Source organism: Cebus imitator, unplaced genomic scaffold, assembly GCF_001604975.1.
Source record: "Cebus imitator isolate Cc_AM_T3 unplaced genomic scaffold, Cebus_imitator-1.0 Scaffold86, whole genome shotgun sequence".
NCBI lineage: Eukaryota > Metazoa > Chordata > Mammalia > Primates > Cebidae > Cebus > Cebus imitator.
Window position 1 is genome coordinate 5,136,222 of NW_016107401.1, and position 19,703 is coordinate 5,155,924.

At 36.8% G+C, this 19,703-nt stretch overlaps 1 protein-coding gene across 7 annotated transcripts in view; it reads left to right on the top strand.

Moving 5' to 3' along the window:
* Positions 1-19,703, top strand: part of TENM2 (teneurin transmembrane protein 2) — a 1,289,478-nt gene that overhangs the window by 304,295 nt on the left and 965,480 nt on the right. For all 7 annotated transcript variants that reach the window (XM_037740622.1, XM_037740620.1, XM_037740624.1 and 4 more), the window contains exon 3: positions 18,061-18,360. In XM_037740622.1, the coding sequence (XP_037596550.1) occupies positions 18,135-18,360 (226 nt within the window). In that variant the 5' untranslated portion in view covers positions 18,061-18,134. The remainder of the gene's footprint in view (positions 1-18,060; positions 18,361-19,703) is intronic.

A 19,703-nucleotide genomic window follows, 5' to 3' on the forward strand; every position in this document is an offset into this window, starting at 1 on the left:
CACCATTTCGTTCATTTGAATAAAATGTTTCAGACACCCAGGTAAATAGCTTAACGATAATATAGATAAGACACACACCGGATCATGAAACGTGAATGTGCCATACTAGATTGAATCACTTTTCATAAGTGGAGACAGTGCAACCCCACCTGCAGTCTCTTCAGCTGTGGTGTATAGGACATATGCTGCTTTGTGCACTCATCCCTCAATATGTTTTGAGTTGCTGCCTCTGCTCTGTGACACTGATCAGTCCGCCAGCCAAATCAGCCTGGTAACTTTTTAAAACCCCACTGTTTCCGTAAAGTGTTATAACGTTGTATTTGTGTTACTATAGAAAATGGCATCTTATCCTGTTGGTGAATCTAGGAAGGTGTTTAATAGAATCTGACTGACATTTGATTCTGGTCCGTGCCCTTCTTTTGTTTGCACTTCCATTTGTCCTTTGGGTCCTTAGTCATTGTTCCCAGCAATCCTGACCACTTAGGGTTTCTAGTAACCTCTTTTGAGAACCAATATTAATTTATCAAGTACGGCTTTCTTTTCCATTTCCAGGATTTAAAGAATGTACATCTTTTGAAAGCAGGGTTTTGATGACTTCTTTGAGCCTTTATTCTTTGCCCCACAAGAGGGGCCCCTCATTTTTATAATCAAAGGCAATGAAGAACCCAGATTCACTTTCCAGGCAGTTGTACTAGAACACAAACAATTCATAGCATGAGGGATGTTAGTAATTGCTGTGGGAGGAAACATTCTCCTCTCAAAAATCAGACCTCTATATTTCAGGCAGTTCATCACAGCTGTCTCCCGCAGAGCCTTTTATCTGCATTTATGGAAGAGTTTACACTGTTGTAACATTTGATACTATATTAGACAACAGAGGGTAGTAGGTAAATGTGAGAGACTTTCATTTCCTTGAACCTCTGAGTGATTACAGCATTATGTTTCTAATGAATGGCAGTGCTAATGGCTGTAAAAATATAATGGAATACCTTAAGGGATCCTTAGGAAATGCAGGGATGCACGTACATAATTTTGAGATTGATGTTATTGAGTTATTTTTAAATTTGCACAAAATTTTTTATGGGGCTATACATTTTTTAATCTTCTCTTTCATATCACCTATTGATTTACAACTAAGCTACAATAGTCAGCACAGACAACAAAGAGTCTTTTTAAATACAGGTTTGCATAAATGAACTCTTTAGGTATCACCCAAATTCTTACTCCTTACTTCTTGACAAACACTGTTTTCAGCCAGAGAGGGTAATGAGCTTCTTTCTCTGTATTTGTATTCTTCTGGAACTTAGAACTTGAACTATCAATAGTTTTGGTCATTTGACAAATGAAGTATCTTCTTTCTCTTAAGTGCAAAATAAGATAAGAGGCATAGAGATGGAAAAGTGGTATAAGAAAATAATTGGATGTAATCATTGCTACTTTTAATATTCACTGACAAACCTCAATGACAGAAAATAATTGACAAAATAATAATTAGCAGCAGCAGTCAGGCAATAGCTAAACACATATTATACAGAAAGGTCAAATTTCAAACTACTGTCACAAGAGCAGTTAAATACAAATGCATCTTCTCAAGAGATGCACAGCCTTGGCTCCTAGCCTAAGAAAATGTATCAATTTCAAACCAGTAACCTCCTAAATACAAACAGTTTATTTTTTTTACATTGTACCAATTACTGTCTCCACTATGAATGCCTTATTTTTGTTAATTCAACATGTTGCAAGATTTCTGGTAAAAGAAGTCCTCATCTGCTGTAAGATTCTTGGTGAGGCATATTTGATGTGAAGCTATTTGGCCAGAATTCCAAATGTCTTGCTTTTGGTAGTTTCCTATGTACATAACAGGAGAGCTTAGCATACTGTGGCCTGGGGGTTGAATGGAACTTGCTGGCTGTTTTTGTAAATAAAGTTTTATCGAAACACAGGCATGCCCATTAATTTCAGTGTTATTTATGACTGCTTTTGTGTTACAATGGCCAAGTTCAGTAGTAGTAACATATCCTATAACATACAAAAAGATTTACTTATCTGGATCTTTACAGAAGATGTTTGTTGATCCCTGACATATAGCATTGCTAAGCCTCAATGCATCCTTTCCCAAAGATATATATATATATATATATATATATATATATATATATACACACACACATACATACATATATATATATACACATATACATACATACATGTACACATACACACACACACACACACACACTTTATTTTTTTTCCAGTAGGGCATTGATTCTGATTTCACATTATTTTAGGGACCAACTCGTACTCTTAGTATTATTTAAAATTTTCCCAAGCAATTAACAATATTTATATTTTATTTCCTAATTGGGGAAGCAGGAGCTACCTTGAAAGATAACATTTATGTTGTATTTTTTTTTGACAAAGCTGGAAGGAAATACATCACAAAATTTGTATGAAAATTCTATGTAAATGCTGCAAATTGACAATGGACCTGAAGGATGTATTCAGGGCAGTAAACAACTAAGAAAGACAACAATGGCTCTAAGCCCTTTTAAACATTTTTCCCATCCTTTTTTTGAGATGTCTTGTAAACACACAGCTATTTTTAACAAAGCTTTATAGGGTGCTGTTTAATGCTGGGTTCTCTGCCAGCTACCGGAGATTTACTGGCAAGAGACAAGGTTTCTGCCCTCACAGAAAATCTCATACACCAAGCAAAATGATCTTGTTATCATCACCCTTTCTGGATTTTGCACCTTAGTTCTTGCCTCATGTCATCATTGAAGCAAGACTTTAATGAATATTATGTGTTTACTCATAATAGTAAAATAGTGCAAAATAGTGACTTCACCCACCCTCACACATAATCAGATTCATAACAAAAATGATGGAAGTGCATTGTACTGTGGGTCCTCCCTCCCCTACCGTTTTGGCTGGGGGATGGAACACAAAGGATTTATATCCCCCAGTGCATCGCATTCTACTCTGAAAGTCTCCGGGGAGTCTCTTCCTTCTCCACTCATTCTCCCTTTTCTTCTCTGGAGATGCCTTTTTTACAGACTTCCCACAAGATCTGTAAATCCCTCTGGTGTCATTCTCTGTACTTACCTACTCTCTTAAGACCCTTCTGTCTTTATTATGCAGAGAACTTTAGAACCATCCCAGTTCTTCAACTTTGACATCTCCACATCCATTGTTTAGGTATAAAAAACAACGGAATTCCCTGTTACCAGGGTCAGGTAGTGCAATACCTGAGCAAATTAGTGAGATGATTAAGAACAACTCATCTTTTTTCATGTCATTTCTCCTTATCATATGTGTTATTTCTGTGATGAATCTAATATGGTCTCTTTACAATGCAGACTAAGTGCTTCTAATTTAAGAATGGGTGATGCAGTTAGAACACCTCAGTTTCAGATTTTCAGTGTTAGTGGAACTGTTTCATGCATTAAAAGTAGCATACCAAATGGGGTTATTAACATTTGTGTTTTATGCTAAGAAAGTGCCACACTGCTAACTCTTCAGAGCTCAGAAATAGAGCAACCTAACGTATCATTTAGAATACTGGTACTTAACTTGCACTTTAAGGATCACAAAGTAACCGCCACTACTGTTATTGTTCATGGCCAGATGGTAGCAGTAATGACTGACAGTAGTAGTGAGGATGGTGGTGCTGATGGTAAAGTCTGTCACTAATAGAGCATCTATTATTATGAGATTCACATGCACTAGCTTGACATTCTCACAATGCCTTTAGGGTAGGTATATTATCCCCACTTTCCAGATGTGGAAACCGAGGTCTATTTCCTTCAATTCTTCTTTGATTTCTCATCATGATCTCTCTCACCTGTATCCAGTGTTCATGCTATATCAGAGGCACTTGAACATACTAGTTCCTCGATTGCATGATCCTCTTATTGAGTATGTCAGGGTTGTGATGTGGCTAGTAACTTTTCGGAGGCAACTGCATTGAATTGGAGGAACTAGGTTCTTGGACAATTACAACTCCAATGACCAAAGGGCAGGGGAAGATGCTCTAAGACTACCATTTTCTCTGAGTTACTGTTTTTGTAATGAAGGCAGGCCTTGGAGTTAGGCACCTATCAGCCCAATCCTGACATGAGCGCTTTTTAGGTGTCTGAAATTAACAACTCACTTAACCTCTCAGAGTTTACATTTTCCCATCTCTAAAACACAGCTAAGCATATCTGTGTTGCAGGATTGTTCAATTAGTGATAACTTACATTAGAAGCCTTACTCAAGGCCTCGTGAATGGCAGGCATTCATGAAATGGGAGCTTGACTTGACAATGATTTTGACTTTGATGCTGCATCCTCTGCTCACTCAGATTCTCTAGTGCTGCTTTGAATCTCGTTTACAGAGAGGGGCACATTCAATGAAATGGGAAGAGGGTGTTCAATCTTTTCCTTCATTAGGTTTTGAGGCTGCAGGCTCATGGGCTTGCTCTGCTGCCTCTCCAAGAGTGCTTTGTGGTGGGGAGAAGTGGGGAGGGACTGTCTTTCCGGTTATGGTAACTTAGCCAGTGCCTAAGGTACAGCCATCTGTTCGGCTCTTGATCTCAGGAGGCACACAGGAAAATGGGAGGAGTGCTGATGGGGTCTGCATGTGGGGAAGGTGGAGCCAAGGAGGCAAAGGCTTCGGTAAACCTCCACATTTTATGTTGAAATTTTCGCAGGGGGTGTAACCATGCTGACTTTCTTGAATGTTAAACAGTTTGGCCTGGAGAGGGGGAAAAAGGCATGGAATGAGATGAACTACCAATCTGATGTAGATATTTGCCTTTTCATTGCTATTCAAATAAGAATACACACAAACGCATAAGCTTGCACTATCATGGCAAATATCTAGATTTATAAGGTACGTGTTATCCCTTTGTGGCTTTTGTTGATTTGGACTGCTCGTATGTAAAAAATGTTTTGCATTTCACAATTCATAAAATTCATAGACAGCAGATCCTGGCTCTGCTCTCACCATTTCCTGTGTAAATGGCTCCAGGGACCTTAACAGATTTTAAAAGGCAGCAACATGTAACTCTGAAGCTAGAGAGCAAAACACAATTGTGAATTTGCTTATTCTTTCTTGCTCTGGCGTTAACCGGAGCTGGCTCTTTATCCCAGACATATCAATATAATTGCACAAGGGAACAGGAAGCGAATTTCCTTTGACCTCTTACTTACTAGTGCCTTAAATTACCAGGCCACTATCTCCCACTTTTGTAGATTTTAAGCAAGATTTTCCTTGGTCTTTCCAGAGGTCACAGGGATATTCTGTCTAAATATTTTGGAGCATATCTATGCTTAGAATTACCTTTAAGTTTTCCTAAGAGGAGACTGGAAAGTATCCGTTTTGCCACTGTGTCCATCAGGACCTACTTGGGGATGGAAGGAGGCAGAGTGAAACTCCAGCTTCATCCCCTATCTCAGCTTCTCTCTCTCTTTCACGTGAGGTTCTGTATTACATTCCATTTGGCACTTTAAATATTTTTAAATAAACCACTTTCATGCAAAAGTGCTAACACACAAGAACGGAATGCTCTGTTTTTAGGTTGACTTAGTATTTCTGCTTTTAGGAAACAGGCAAAATTCACAGAGGAATAAAGGATAAAGGCACCATGCATTATCCATTATATTTTCTTAAACAGAAAAACATGTCTCCTGTAATATTTAAGAAACAGGTGGGCAATCCAATTAACATGTTATCAGAAGGAAGGAAGGTATGTACAACAGTTTTCTGATTTTTTAAAATATATATTTTAAAAACTCATCTAATAAAATTTTTATTAGAGTTATAAAATACCTGTGACATCAACTCAAACTAAGAAATAAGAAAATTTGATTCACACATACTAACCACTTTCCCTTCTCCCTTCAAGATTATCTTCTTCAATTACTTGTCATAATTTTTAAGTGGGGTAAGAAAGGTGGTCACATCCATCCCCACTTAGTTTTAACAGATTCCCTCTCAATTCACATGGGCATTTGGAAGTGGCTGGCTCTTCTGGTACCATACATCCTAAAGGTGCACAGTCGGTTTAGAAGATACAATTATTTAAGCACAATGAAACAATGCCTGAAGTATGATCAAAGACCAGTGATTTGAGAGACACAAATTTAAACAACTGCCTGTAGTATTCATTGTGACAGGGAAAACATGGATTTCCATTGGATGCACCTAAAATTCACTTAGGCATCCTTATTGCACCCATTTACACATACAGACATGCACACACGTACACAGGTACACTCACATATACAATGGCACACACACACACACACACACATCTCAAATGGGCTGTCAGTGATTAACAAGTCAACCCCCTAAAGTAGTAGGATATTCTGAGAAGTTAATCGTGAACAGTGTTACAGCTCATAGGATTAGTTAATTAGACAAAGGCTTGCGGGCAAGATCGCTGTAGTCTGTTTTGCTAAAGTGATGGAACCCACTTAGGCAACTGATGAAAAAAGCAGTGTGAACGCTCTTCAAGGGAGGAAATGTGGAATGTAACAGAATAAAGCCCCAGCATAGCAGTAACGAGCTGGCAGAGGTGCTGCTATCCAGTGATTGCCATTTGTCAGTGGTGGAAAAGGTGGAGGCTTGGGAAAATAGATTTGTAATTTTGGTTACCGTCTTTTCTACTGCTTCAAGGCAATTTTAATTACTTTTTAAAAGCAGTCTCTAAACTTGCGTTTCCCCACATGAATTGTTGACCTTAACTTTCAAGGACAACTATGCTGATGGTGCTTACTCGTCATATGCAATAAATGCGTTTTATTAAAAGTTGGACATTTAAGTATATTAGGATTAAGAGTAGTATCTTATTACTTAGAATTGTCTTAGAAAAATATATGCTGGCAAATATGGTTTCTTATATTGTAACTAGCTTCTTGTGATTCTTTCCAGGAGCCACAAAAGTGTTTCTTTTTCCTTTATACCAAAACTCACAAATATAAAGACTATATTGTCCAAGCAGGGTGTTCAAGTAAATAAAGAAGCCTGGCTGTACAATTGAAAGGGGTAGTAAAATAATGACAATAATAATTTTTCAAAAGGGGTGTATATGTATCCAATTTAAAATTGTGAATGACCTTCCAAATAGGTATTTAGTGTCATGATGGAATTTGAGATCAGGTATGTTGCATTGCTTGATTTTTTAAAAGTAGGCTTTGTACTTTGTTACAGCTGTCAAATTATATGCAGTCAGAAGTAATACAGAGATATCCCATGGATGCATCCCTTTAGTCAATTTCTTGCACTAAATTGTAGTACAATGTCACTTCATTGTGCTACAACATCTTGCACACTGTAGTACAGTGTCACAATGAAGGTATTGACATTGATACAGCAAAGATCCAAAACATTTCCATCACAAAGCGATTCCTCATGTTGCGCCTTTATAGCCATACTAACTTCTTCCACAGCATCATACCTTCTTAGACCGACAGCCACTAATCTGTCCTCCAGTTCTATAATTTTGTGATTTCAAGACTGTTATGTAAGTGGAGCCATGCCATCAAAATGTAATATTTAGGAGTGCTTTTTTCACTCAGGATTATTCTCTGGAGATTCATTCGGATTGTTTTGCGTGTCTCTAGTGCATTCCTTTTCACTGCTGAGTGACCTATCATGGGATGGGTATACCACACTTTGTTTAACTAGTCACCCATTGAAGAACATCTTGGTTATTTCCAGTTTGGGGCTAATTAATGAACATTTTGTTATGAATATTGCGTACAGGTTTTTGTATGAATGTAAGTTTTCATTTCTCTGGGATCAGTGCCCAGGAGTACAATTACTGGGCTGTGTGACAGTTAAACGTTTAACTTATTCTTTTCTTCTCTTTCTTTCTTTCTTGCTTTCTTGCTTTTCTTTGCTTTTCTTTCTTTTCTTTCTTTCTCTCTGTCTCTTTCTTTCTTTCTTCCTTTCTTTCTTTCTCTGTCTCTCTCTCTCTCTTTCTTTCTTTTTTCTCTCTTTCATTCCTTTTTTTTAAAAAAACTGGTCAGCTGTCTCCTAGAGTCACTGTATGAGTGATCCAGTTTTTCTTCATCTTGCCAACAATTAGTGTTTTCATTTTTTTTTAATTTTAGCTATTATGATAGGTTTGTCATAATGTCTCATTGTGGTATTATCTATCTATCTATATATATACTTATGGCTAATGATGAACATGTTTTTGTATGTTTTATCTGCCATTTGTATATCTTATTCAGTGAAATATGATTCCATGTCTTTTGCCAGTATTCAAATTGGATTGTTTAGATTTCTTTCTTTACAGTTGAGTTTTGAGAAATATTTATATATTCTCGGTTTTTATCCTTTCTCAGATAGATGGTTTGCACATACATTCTCTGTCTAGAGATTGTCCTTTTATCCTTTTAACAAAGTCATTTACCCTGTTAAAATAATATATATATATATATATATAAGAATATATAAATGTATATATACAGTATATAAATGTATATATATACACATTTATATATTGTTATATATATAAAACAATATATAATTGTTTATGTTATATAATGTTATATATAAAACAATATATAACATATAATATAACATAACATATATAACATAAGATTATGTTAACATAACGTAACAAATAACAATATATAGTTATATATATAACATATAACATAATATAACATTATATAACAACATATTTCTTATATATAACATATATGTTATGTATGTTATAATATATATATTGTTATATACATATGACAATATATATAACATATAATATATTATATATATAACAATATATATTGTTATGTTATATAATGTTAAAAGAATATATAAATGTATATATATATGAATGTATACATATATACACATTTATATATATATATATGTTCTTTTAACATTTACCCTGTTAAAAGAATATATATAAAAGAATGTATACATATAGGTAAATGTTAAAAGAACATATGTATATATATATATATTTACTAAATTAAGGAGGTTTTTGTTGTTTGTTTGTTTTTCCCTATGGGTGTTCAATTGCTCCAATACCCTTGGTTGAAAATGCTGCCTTACCTCCGTCGAATTACTTTTGCACATTTCTTAAAAATCAGTTGGAGATAACCGTGTGGGTATATACCTGGGTTTTCTTTTCTGTCCATTAATATATGTGCCTGTTTCCCCACCAAGATCATACAGTATTTATTCCTGTGGCTCTATAAGTCTTAAAATTGATAGACTCATTCCTCCCACTTTCTTCTTTTTAAAAGAATTGTTTTAGCTATTCCAGTCCTTGTGCCTCTCTATATAAACTTTAAAAAAAACTTATCTATATCTACAAAAATTTTTGCTATGAGTTGATAGGAATTTCATTCAATCTGTATAACAATTTGGAGAGAATTGATATTTTTAGTCTGTTGAGTCTTTCAATCCATGACACAATATGCCTCTTCATTTATTTAGATCTTCTATAATTTCTTTCATCAGTGTCGTGTAGTTTGCAGCATGTAATTTCTCTACATGTTTTGATAGCTTTATATCTAAGTATTTAATTTTGTTAGTGATTATAAATGGTTTGTGTTTTGATTTCCAGTGCCCATGTGTTCATTGCTAGTGTATTGAAATGCAATTGATTTTTACATTTTTATCTTACATCCCGTGACTTTGCGGAACTTGCTTATATGAGTCTAGGAGTTTTCTTGTCGATTTTTTGAGATTTTTCTGCATTTGTAATCATGTCATCTGCAAACAAGGAAAGTTTTATGCCTTTCTTTCTGATCTGTATGCTTCTTATTTTCCTTTCTTGTATTATTGCATCTTCTAGAAGTTCCAGCACCATGTTGAATAAGACTGGTGAGAGCAGACATCATTATCTCTTTGCATTCTAAGGGGAGATACTGTGATTAGAATTTTCTTAGTCTTTTAATATGGTGAATTACATTCGTTGACTCTAAAATATTGAGTTCTGAGTTTTGTGTCCTCAGAATAAATCTCTTTTGGTCATGGTGTGTAATTGTGTTTTATATTACTGGTTTTTTATTTGCTGTCATAAGAAATTTTTACATCTATATACCTAGGGAATATTGGTCTTTGGCTTTCTTTTCCTTTCTTTCTTTCTTTTGCTCTTTCTTTTTGTACTATCTTTGACTTGTTTAGTCATGAGTGTCATAAATAGCTTCATAAAATAAACTGGAAAATGATCCCCTTCCAATTTCCTGGAAGAGATGTTGTAGAACTGATGTCAATTCTCTTTTAAACATTTCGTAGAATTCTCCAGTGAAACCAGCTGAGTCTGTTCACTGTGTGTGTGTGTGTGTGTGTGTGTGTGTGTGTGTGTGTGTGTGTGTGTGTCTGAGAGAGTTGTGACATTATAAATTCAATGTCATTAATAACTATAAGATCATTCAAATGATCTATTTAATGTTTCATATTGGATGAGTTGTCATACTTTGAGGTTTTTGAGGAGTTAGACCATTTCATCTCAGTTGTCAAAGTTATATTGTGTATTGATCTGTTCATAGTACAATCACCTCTCAGCGTCTATAGGAGATTCATTCCAGGATGCCCCATAGACACAGAAACCCATGAATACTCAAGTCTCTTACATAAAATGCACATAATTCTGTACACTTTAAATCATCTCTAGATTACTTATAATACCTAATATGATGTAAATGCTATATATAGTTTTGTTATGTAGTATTGATTTTTATTTGTATTTTTTTATTGTGTATGGTTATTTTTTATTTCTCCCAGATATTTTTGATCCACAAATGGTTGAATATGAGGTTGATTGAATCCGATGTGGCAAAACCCATGGATATGGTGGACCAGCTATATTCTCTAATGATCTTTTTCATGTCCTCAGGGCCTGTAATGATATCCCCTGTTTTTCTCTTGATGTGGATAATTTATGTCTTTTTTTTTTCTTTGTCAGTCATCCTATAGGTTTGACACTTTTATTGATCTTTTCAATGAAACAGCTGTTTAATTGTTTTCCTGTTTTCAGTTTTAGTGATTTGAGTTCTTATGTTTATTATTCCCTCCTCCCTATTTTTTTGCATTGGGTATGTCTTTTTCTTTTTTTTTCCGAGTTTTTGAAATGGGAGCTTATATTATTGATTTGAGGCTTTTTTCTGTTGTCCAATGTATATATTTAGTTCTATAAACATCCTTTTTATCACTGCTTTAACTGTATCCTTCAAATATTGATGTTGTATTTTTATTTTTATTCACTTTCATGTATATTTTGATTTTTTTCTTTAGAATTTCTTTGACCCACAGATTATCTAGAAGAGTGCTGTTTACTTTTCAAGTATGTAGAGATTATCTTCTTATTTTCTGTTACTGATTCTAGTTTTATTTCATTGTTGTCAGGGAACATAGTCTGTATGATTTCAATTCTTTAAAAATTTTTGAGGTATGTTTTATGACCCAAGATATGGTTTACATTGATATACACTCCATGGCCACTTGAGAAAAATTTAGAAACTGCTGTTGTTGGGAGGAGAGATCTGTAAATGTTGATTTAACTTGTTGGCTCATGGTGTTGTTGGGATCTTCTATGTCCTTCCTGATTTTTCCATTTAAATATTCTATTAATTTTGAAGACCTGGGTGTTGAAAACTCAGATATAATTGTACATTAAAAAAATTTTTTGGTATATTATTTTTTGTTTCACATTTTTGCAGATACGTTTTTTGGGGTCATACATATTTAGAATTTCCATGACCTCTTAGAAGATTTACTCTTTCATGTGTATATAATGCCCCTCTCTGTCTCTGATAATCTCTTTGCCTGTAAGGTTCATTTCTTTCTTTTTTTTTTTTTTTGGAGACGTAGTCTCACCCCGTCACCCAGGCTGGAGTATGGTGGCACCATCTCAGCACACTGCAACCTCCCCCTCCTAGGTTGAAGCAATTCTCCTGCCTCAGCCTCCCGAGTAGCTGAGACTACAGGCATATGCCACCATGCCTGGCTAAGTTTTGTATTTTTAGTAGAGACAGGGTTTCACCATATTGGCCAGGCTGGTCTTGAACTCCTGATCTTGTGATCCGCCCCGCCTCAGCTTCCCAAAGTGTTGGGATTACAGGCGTTAGCCACCACACCCACCCAGGTTCATTTTCTCTAACGTTAATATAGTCATTCCTGCTTTCTTTTGGTTGATATTTCACGATATCTTTTTCTTAAGTTTTATTTTCAATGTGCTTAGATTGTTATTTATATATAAAATGACTTTCTTGGTGGAGCATGGTGGCTCATGACTGTAATCTCAGCACTTTGAGAGGCTGAGGCAGGTAGATTGCTTGGGCCTAGTAGTTCAAGCCTAGACTGGGCAACATGGCAAAATTCTAAAATTAGCCAGGCATGGTGGCACATGCCTGTAGTTCCTACTCCTGAGGAAGCTAGGAAGGGAAGACCACTTGAGTCTGGGAGGTCAAGGCTGCAGTGAGTTGTGATTGTACCACTGCACTCCAGGCTGATGATAGAATGAGACCTTGTCAAAAAATAAAATGAAATAAAATAACTTCATTATTGACCATACAGAGTTAGGTCATGTTTTTAAATTACTTTTGCCAGTCTTTGTCTTATGACCATTTACATTTAAAAATTCATTGCTATTTTAGAGTTTAAGTTTGCCCTTTTATTTTTAATTTTCTGTTTGTTCTTACATTCTCTGCACTTTTCATTTCTTTGTTTTATTTTTCCTACTTTCTTGTGGGTTATTGAACAATTTATAGGGCTCCATTTTTACTAACCTATAGTAATTTTGAGCACATTTCTTTGTATAGCTTTTATAGTTGCTACATTATACATACATATCTTATCACAGTCTACTCCATTCATCGTTTTACCAGTTTAAAGTATGGAAGCCTTACCTTCCTTTACATTCTCTGATCTTCCCCTATTTATAATATAATCTCTTAAATATGTTCTCTACATACATTTAGAATCATATCAGAGAGTGTTTTAATTTTTGCTTCAACCTTCAAAAATTCTTAAAAACTCAAAAGGAGAAAGAAAGTTTATTACATTTGCTCATATTTTTGCTTTTTGAATTCTCGCTAACTCTTGGCGTTCCAAGATTCCTCCTTTTATTGTTTCCTTTCTGTTTAGAGAACTAGCTCTTTAGCTATTTTTAAAAATAGGTCTACTGGTGACCAAGTCTCTCAATTTGCCTCTATCTGATAATTTCTTGAATTTTCTTTCATTCCAGAAGGACATTTTCATTGGATATCGGATTCATGTTTGAAGATTCTTTTCTTTTGGCACTTGAAAAATGTTGTGCTACTTTCTGATGACCTCCATGGTTTCCGATAACAAGTCCACTTTCATTCAGATTATTTTCTGCTGTAGATAAGTTGTAATTTTTTTTTCACTTTTTCTATATTTTTTTCACTGCCTTTAGTTTTCAGAACTTTGACTGTGGTAAATCTAAAATAGATGCAATTGGATTTGTCCTGCATGGACTCACTCAGTTTTTTTGTACTTCTATGCCTTTTGCAAAGTTGTGATATATTCGTCTACGTTTTCAGCCCTTTTCCAGTCATTCCTTCTTTTTCCTCCTGGGACTCTGGTGACATGAACATTAGGTATTTTATCATCACCCTACAGGTACCTGAGTTCCTTTCTTTCTCCTTTTCCTTCTTCCTACTGTTATAGATATTGGGGTAATTTCTACAATTATTTGCAAGTTCTCTCATTCTTTTCTTTTTCCCTCCTGTTTGCTGTTAAGTCCATGTACCATCTATTGAGAATTTTGTTTTGTTTTGGGTTATTGTATATTTCAGCTCTGAAATTCCCACTGTGATTTTCTTTACACCTTCTGTTTGTTTCCTGAGAATTTCTATTTCTCTGATGAGACTTTCTGTTTTCCATTTCTTTCAGGTGTGCCTACAATTGTCCATTGAAGCAGCTTAATAATGGCTGCTTTAGAACATATGTCAGTTAATTCTAACATCTTTGTCATCTCCGTGCTGGCGTCGATTGAATGCCTTTTTTCTTTCAGCTTAAGAATGTCCTGGTTTTTGGTATGACAAGTGATTTTTTTATTGAAACCTGGACACTTGGGGTATCATGTTATGAGACTTTAGCTTTTATTTAAACCTTCTATTTTAGCTGATTTTCTCTGACATTGCCATTGACAGAGGAAGGGGAAACCTGCCTCATTACTACCAAATTCCCTGCCTGGCTTTTGTCAGCATTCAAAGGCAGGGAGTTCCTTCTTAGATGCTGAGGGGGAAGCCAACCCCGGGAGTAGAGGAATGGAAGTTCTGGCTCCCCACTAGGCACACAGCGATACGTCTCTGGGTGGTAGGAGCAGGAATGCTTCAGCGCTGATTACCACTTGGCATCCGCAGACACCATGGGGGTGAGAGGACTCACCACAGGAGGACAGTGAAAAGTTCTGACTCCCCTAAACCTCCTTCCACACCACCCCAGTGGAGCAAGGGAGGAATTCCTTGTTTATGCTCAGTGGGGGTGGAAGACAGAACTCCTGTGAAGAAGAGAGCTTCACTATTTCCTGGAAGGGGCTGAAAGTCCTGGCTCTCCTGTACTCTGGTTAAGGTTGGTGCCAGCTTGCAGCCTCATTTGCATGGAAGGGCAAGCTTCCCACTTGATCTTTGCTGGTGAAGACTGGGGTGGGGCCACAGCTGGTTTCTGTGGTGTGTTGCTGGAGTAGGGTAGTCATGGTCTAACATTTTCTCTCTTGTGAGCCTGCCCTTTTCACATAGCCTGCCCTTTGGCTATAAGGAGGCTCACCTCTGTTGCCTAGGTCCATTAAGATCTCTGGGTTGCCAGCTCCATGTCTGGGATATATATATAGCAAAAAGAAACCCCAGGGAACTCACCACCATTGTTCCTTGGGTCCTGAGACCCCTCATTGTCCTGCTCTTCTTTCTGTTTTTCATACTCTTACGTGTTTTATATATAATGTCCAGGGCTTTTAGCTGTACCTTGTAGGGAAAGTGGGGAACAGTATGTCCGTCTTTCTGGAAGCAGACATTTATAGACTGCCTGATTTTTAAAGATAAGAATCTAGATTTTCATATAAATCCTTTCATTTTGTCTTTTAATACCGACAATTAATTTTTAAGTAACAGGCAGGCCAATTGCAAAATGTCTGTTTGCCAACAGTCTGTGAGCTCTGCCTAAGAAATTTAGTTTCTCTGACTGAGATTTGTGATTTTTACCTCATTATGTATAAATTTCCATCATTTATCCAGAAGTGATATTGCTGACAAACTTTACTATCAAAGGGAGAGCCAAGAAAGAGAAATTTATCAGGAAAAGATCTCTGAGCAACAAAATTAGATGTCAAAATGTCCAAACACTAAAGTTCTTGAACTTTATTAATAGGTTATAAGCCTTGTAGCCGGGCATGGGGGCTCACGTCTGTAATCCCAGCACTTTGGAAGGTCAAGGTGGGCAGGTCACATGAGGTCAAGAGTTCGAGACCAGCCTGGCCAACATGGCAAAACCCTGTCTCTACTAAATATACAAAAAACTAGCTGGGTATGGTGGCGGGTGCCTGTAATCTCAGCTACTTGGGAGGCCGAGGCAGGAGAATTGCTTGAACCTGGGAAGCAGAAGTTGAAGTGACCCAAGATCAAGCCATTGCACTCCAGCCTGGGCAACAAGAGCAAAATTCCGTCTCAAAAAAAAAAGTTATTAACCTTTAAGCTCTCACTCTGAGCATGATTTAAAAAATAAAAGCATACACACACATATACACATGTATATAGAAAGTCAGCCTGCTTTCGCAAGCACAATGCAAATTAGAGAAGATGGGATTTCATGAGCCAGGAACACTGAAGATACTGAAAAGTAAAAACCAGCAGGGAGGCAAGAGAGAAGAAAATCATCCTATTGACTCAAAACATTCAACTCCCCGTAAAACCACCTATGTCTCCTCAGTGTTGGTGCATATAGTCTTACATTCTTTTAGTGGATGCTGAAAGTCTTCCTTTATTACAGCCTGGCTTAAGAATTAGGATTTATTATTAGAACTGTGCGTTTCAGGGATTTATATCATCGTCTTCCTCCTCTGTCTTATGTAAGCAAGTCTATGACTCCTTAGCTAAGAAAAAATCATTTAAAAAATCATTTGGAAGAGTATAAAAACTAATTTTGATTGAGCCCAGATGATGTGTTAGACAGTATATTAGGAATTTTACCACCATGTATGTTTTAATTTTTACAAAAACTCTGTTAAGTAGATAATATTATTTTTTATTTTAACTGATTGAGAGACTGAGTTGAAAAGACCAGGAATAATTTTGACAAGGGCTCTGTCTTATCAGTGGTCATGGTAGGACTGGCATCCAGTTAAGAATTCAATGGTTATTCTCTTAAATAACCTATAGTATGGATTCCAAAGTGTTGAAATCGCAGGTTAGAAGTTAGGGAAAGGGATTTTTGGCATCTAGAAATTGCCTTAATGTGGAGACACTTGAACTGACTATGCCACAGCAGAAACTTACAGGCCAACACTACTTATGCCCTCTAAGCAGGTCCTGAGGTCATGCCTAGAGATTCCCAAAGGCACTTCTGAACTTGCCAAGTGAGAGACTATAGACTCCAGCACACTACTACTGCATGTGCTTTTGTATAAGCAACTGAGGCAACAGCAAGACTGTGCTTCAAGTTCATAATAGTCATACCCTCTTTCTTATTGCCAATTGTCAAACAAAATTGTCCACAATTACAGGCAATAAAGTGTACACATAGTATAGATTAGGAGGGTCCCTGAGGTCTAGAAGAACTCCTGGTGTGAAAAAACAAGGGAGGGGCTACTTGGCCTCTGGTATCTGGAGGCAAATGTCATCCGCATTGCTATGCATAGCTATCTTAATACTGCATGGTAAAAGTAGCCAAGGAAGAGCAGAGGGGTTCAAAACTACAGATCTGCTCCCTAGGTATTTTCTGACATATTGAGGAGGCAGTGAGCAACAGTAGCCTGGAGAAAAATCATTTCTCTGGCTCTGGGTTGCATTTTCCCTTTTAATTAAAATTTGTATTTGTCCATTCTGTCCAGGTCCTGGCCCCGTGGTCTATGCTATTTTGCATGGAAAATGAAATCAATAAGAGCCTATAATTTGGCACTTGGAGGCGCCTAAGCATTTTGGTCATATTTGCTAGGCAGAAGGCAAGTGTTTTCTGAGTGATGTTTGGCATACACGTCCAGGCTGAGGGTGTCAAATGCCAGACTGTAGGGCTCCCTGGTTGCCAGTTCATATGTTAGAGAGGTTCCTTCCCTTCAGCTTTCCTACTGTATTTGGAACTCTTCCTCATTGTTCCCATTCTGTAGTGGGTATCCCAGCAATGAAGGTGACAGAATGGCTTGGGGAAATTATCAGGTGGCTGTGCCGGTGAGACTGCCTGTCAGCAGATCTCATGTTGGTGGGTGACTAGGAAGAAGAAGTGACTAGGTGTGTCCAAGACACAGATCTGCAAAGGTCCAAAACCTGGGAATTTGCCAAAAGCTCATTGAAGAAATTGGAGAAAGATTGTTTGCATGTCGAGAACAACTTTTGTTCTTATTCTCCAGGCAAAGCTAGGACATTTTATGTTAGTTGAATGTTTCTTGGTATCACAGCAACGTATTAATAGCACATATTTATGCCTTATGCTCAGATCTGCTGCTGCACCTTTCTTTGTCTTTTATTGTTTTTTGAGGGTGGGGTATTTGTTTTCTACCCAAGCCTTCTATATCATAAAGAGAATGTAATTAAAAAAGGATAAAAGCAATTTGGCTTTGAATTGCTTCATAGTAAGATCTCGCATTAGAGTGACAGACTTATCGTGTCATCTATGCATACATAAAAAATCAAAAGATGATTATTTGTTGTTACTGTTTTTCCAAATCTATTAAACAGCAAGAAAATTAATTTACTGTATCGAGTTCTTCTGTTTAGGCTGATCGTTTAGTTTACATTAAACTTTTGCAAAAGAGATTGTGCAGGGCTGACCAAATCTGCATTTTCATGATTTCATCTGAGTCAGAACGTGAATCAGAACCGAAAGCAACATTTCTTGTACTCACAGTCTTGGTATTTTTTTCTTCTATGTTTTTAGGTGGCAAAGTGACAAGTACCAAAACTCAGGCCTGACTTTTCTGGAAACATCAGCTTTCCGCCTTATCTGGAATAATGGATGTAAAGGACCGGCGACACCGCTCTTTGACCAGAGGACGCTGTGGCAAAGAGTGTCGCTACACAAGCTCCTCTCTGGACAGTGAGGACTGCCGCGTGCCCACGCAGAAATCCTACAGCTCCAGCGAGACTCTGAAGGCCTATGACCATGACAGCAGGATGCACTATGGAAACCGAGTCACAGACCTCGTCCACCGGGAGTCAGATGAGTTTCCTAGACAAGGTTTGTAGGGTTTCCCCTGCTGATTTGCTCTGAATTGTCTAACATACTTGATTTGCGTGGTTGGCGGTTGCTTTTGGAGAGCCGCCATGGTGGTTTTTGACAGATGTACCCTACGACAGACCCTTGGTTGCATAAAGGATATTCCTAACACCACGGTGAATCTCTATCCTGAGAAACCTAAGATTACCTGTGCTTTTTCGAAACTATTCTCCTCATACCCTACTTACAAATTTCTATTCCTTTTGGCATTGGGTTTCTCACTTAGATTCTCCTCGAACAAACGGTACATCTTGGCTAAAACATTGTTGAAAGAATGTAGAATAATATACACCATTTCCCCTACTAAAATATTATGTTAATTCTGAGTTATATGTTTCTCTTTTTGTGTTTCAGAGCATAGGTGGCCACATGTATGTTATTTTTCAATTTCACTGTTGTAATTTTCCCTCCTACTTTCCCCAAGCCTTAATTTTCTTTTTCTTATACTGTTTTGATTTCTTTTGGGAGGAGAATATTTTCTTCCCAAGCACTAACAGTTGGCATTCTCTTCATGTCCAATATTTATGAAGAGTTCTGTTATCGCTTCTCCAGGGTTACTGTAAATGCATCAACACGTAGACTAAAGCAAAGCAGTGCTGAGAGGTGGTGTGACAAAGCTCACTCACTAGCTCCATCTTTTATGAGTACCACCTTGCCGTGTGTGTAATTTACATTGATGACTCAGCAAAATTACAAGCAAACGCACAAAATGGTACCAAATGCCCCGGGAAGGGTCACTCTGCCAGCATCAAAGGACTCAGCCCTGCTATGCTAGGTTATTGTATTATTTGTTTTATAGCACTGATTCTTTATTCTTGTTCCATGTCCTTGGCAATAAATGTTGCAAATGGGTTTAATTCCTAATGCAATAATTTAGCTTGGAATTCTAGTCCTGGTTTCTCAGCTTTCTTCAATGACTTTTACTATTTTTAATTCCCTACAAAACATGTGTGTGTGTGTGTGTATGTTATTAATTAACACCATGCCCATGGTTTATAAATCTACAATCCAGAGGTTGTTCTAGATAGCATCTTTTTATACACTCCCAGTTTAGCCTAGCTCCAGCTTTTATATTTAATAGAGGGTTGAAAACATAAATCAACAGTGAAACTGTTAAAATTGTGTTTCCATTGCCATTATAACTTTTGCAGGATACAATTTTTATTTAATCTTCCCTCTTATTTTCTGAGTTATCTTCATGTAAATGAAACCCATGCTGATCTTCCTCTATGAGAAAACAGGGCAGAGGCTGCTTGAAAATTGCTCTGGATCAAATGTTTTTGATCTGTGAGTAACTTTAACAA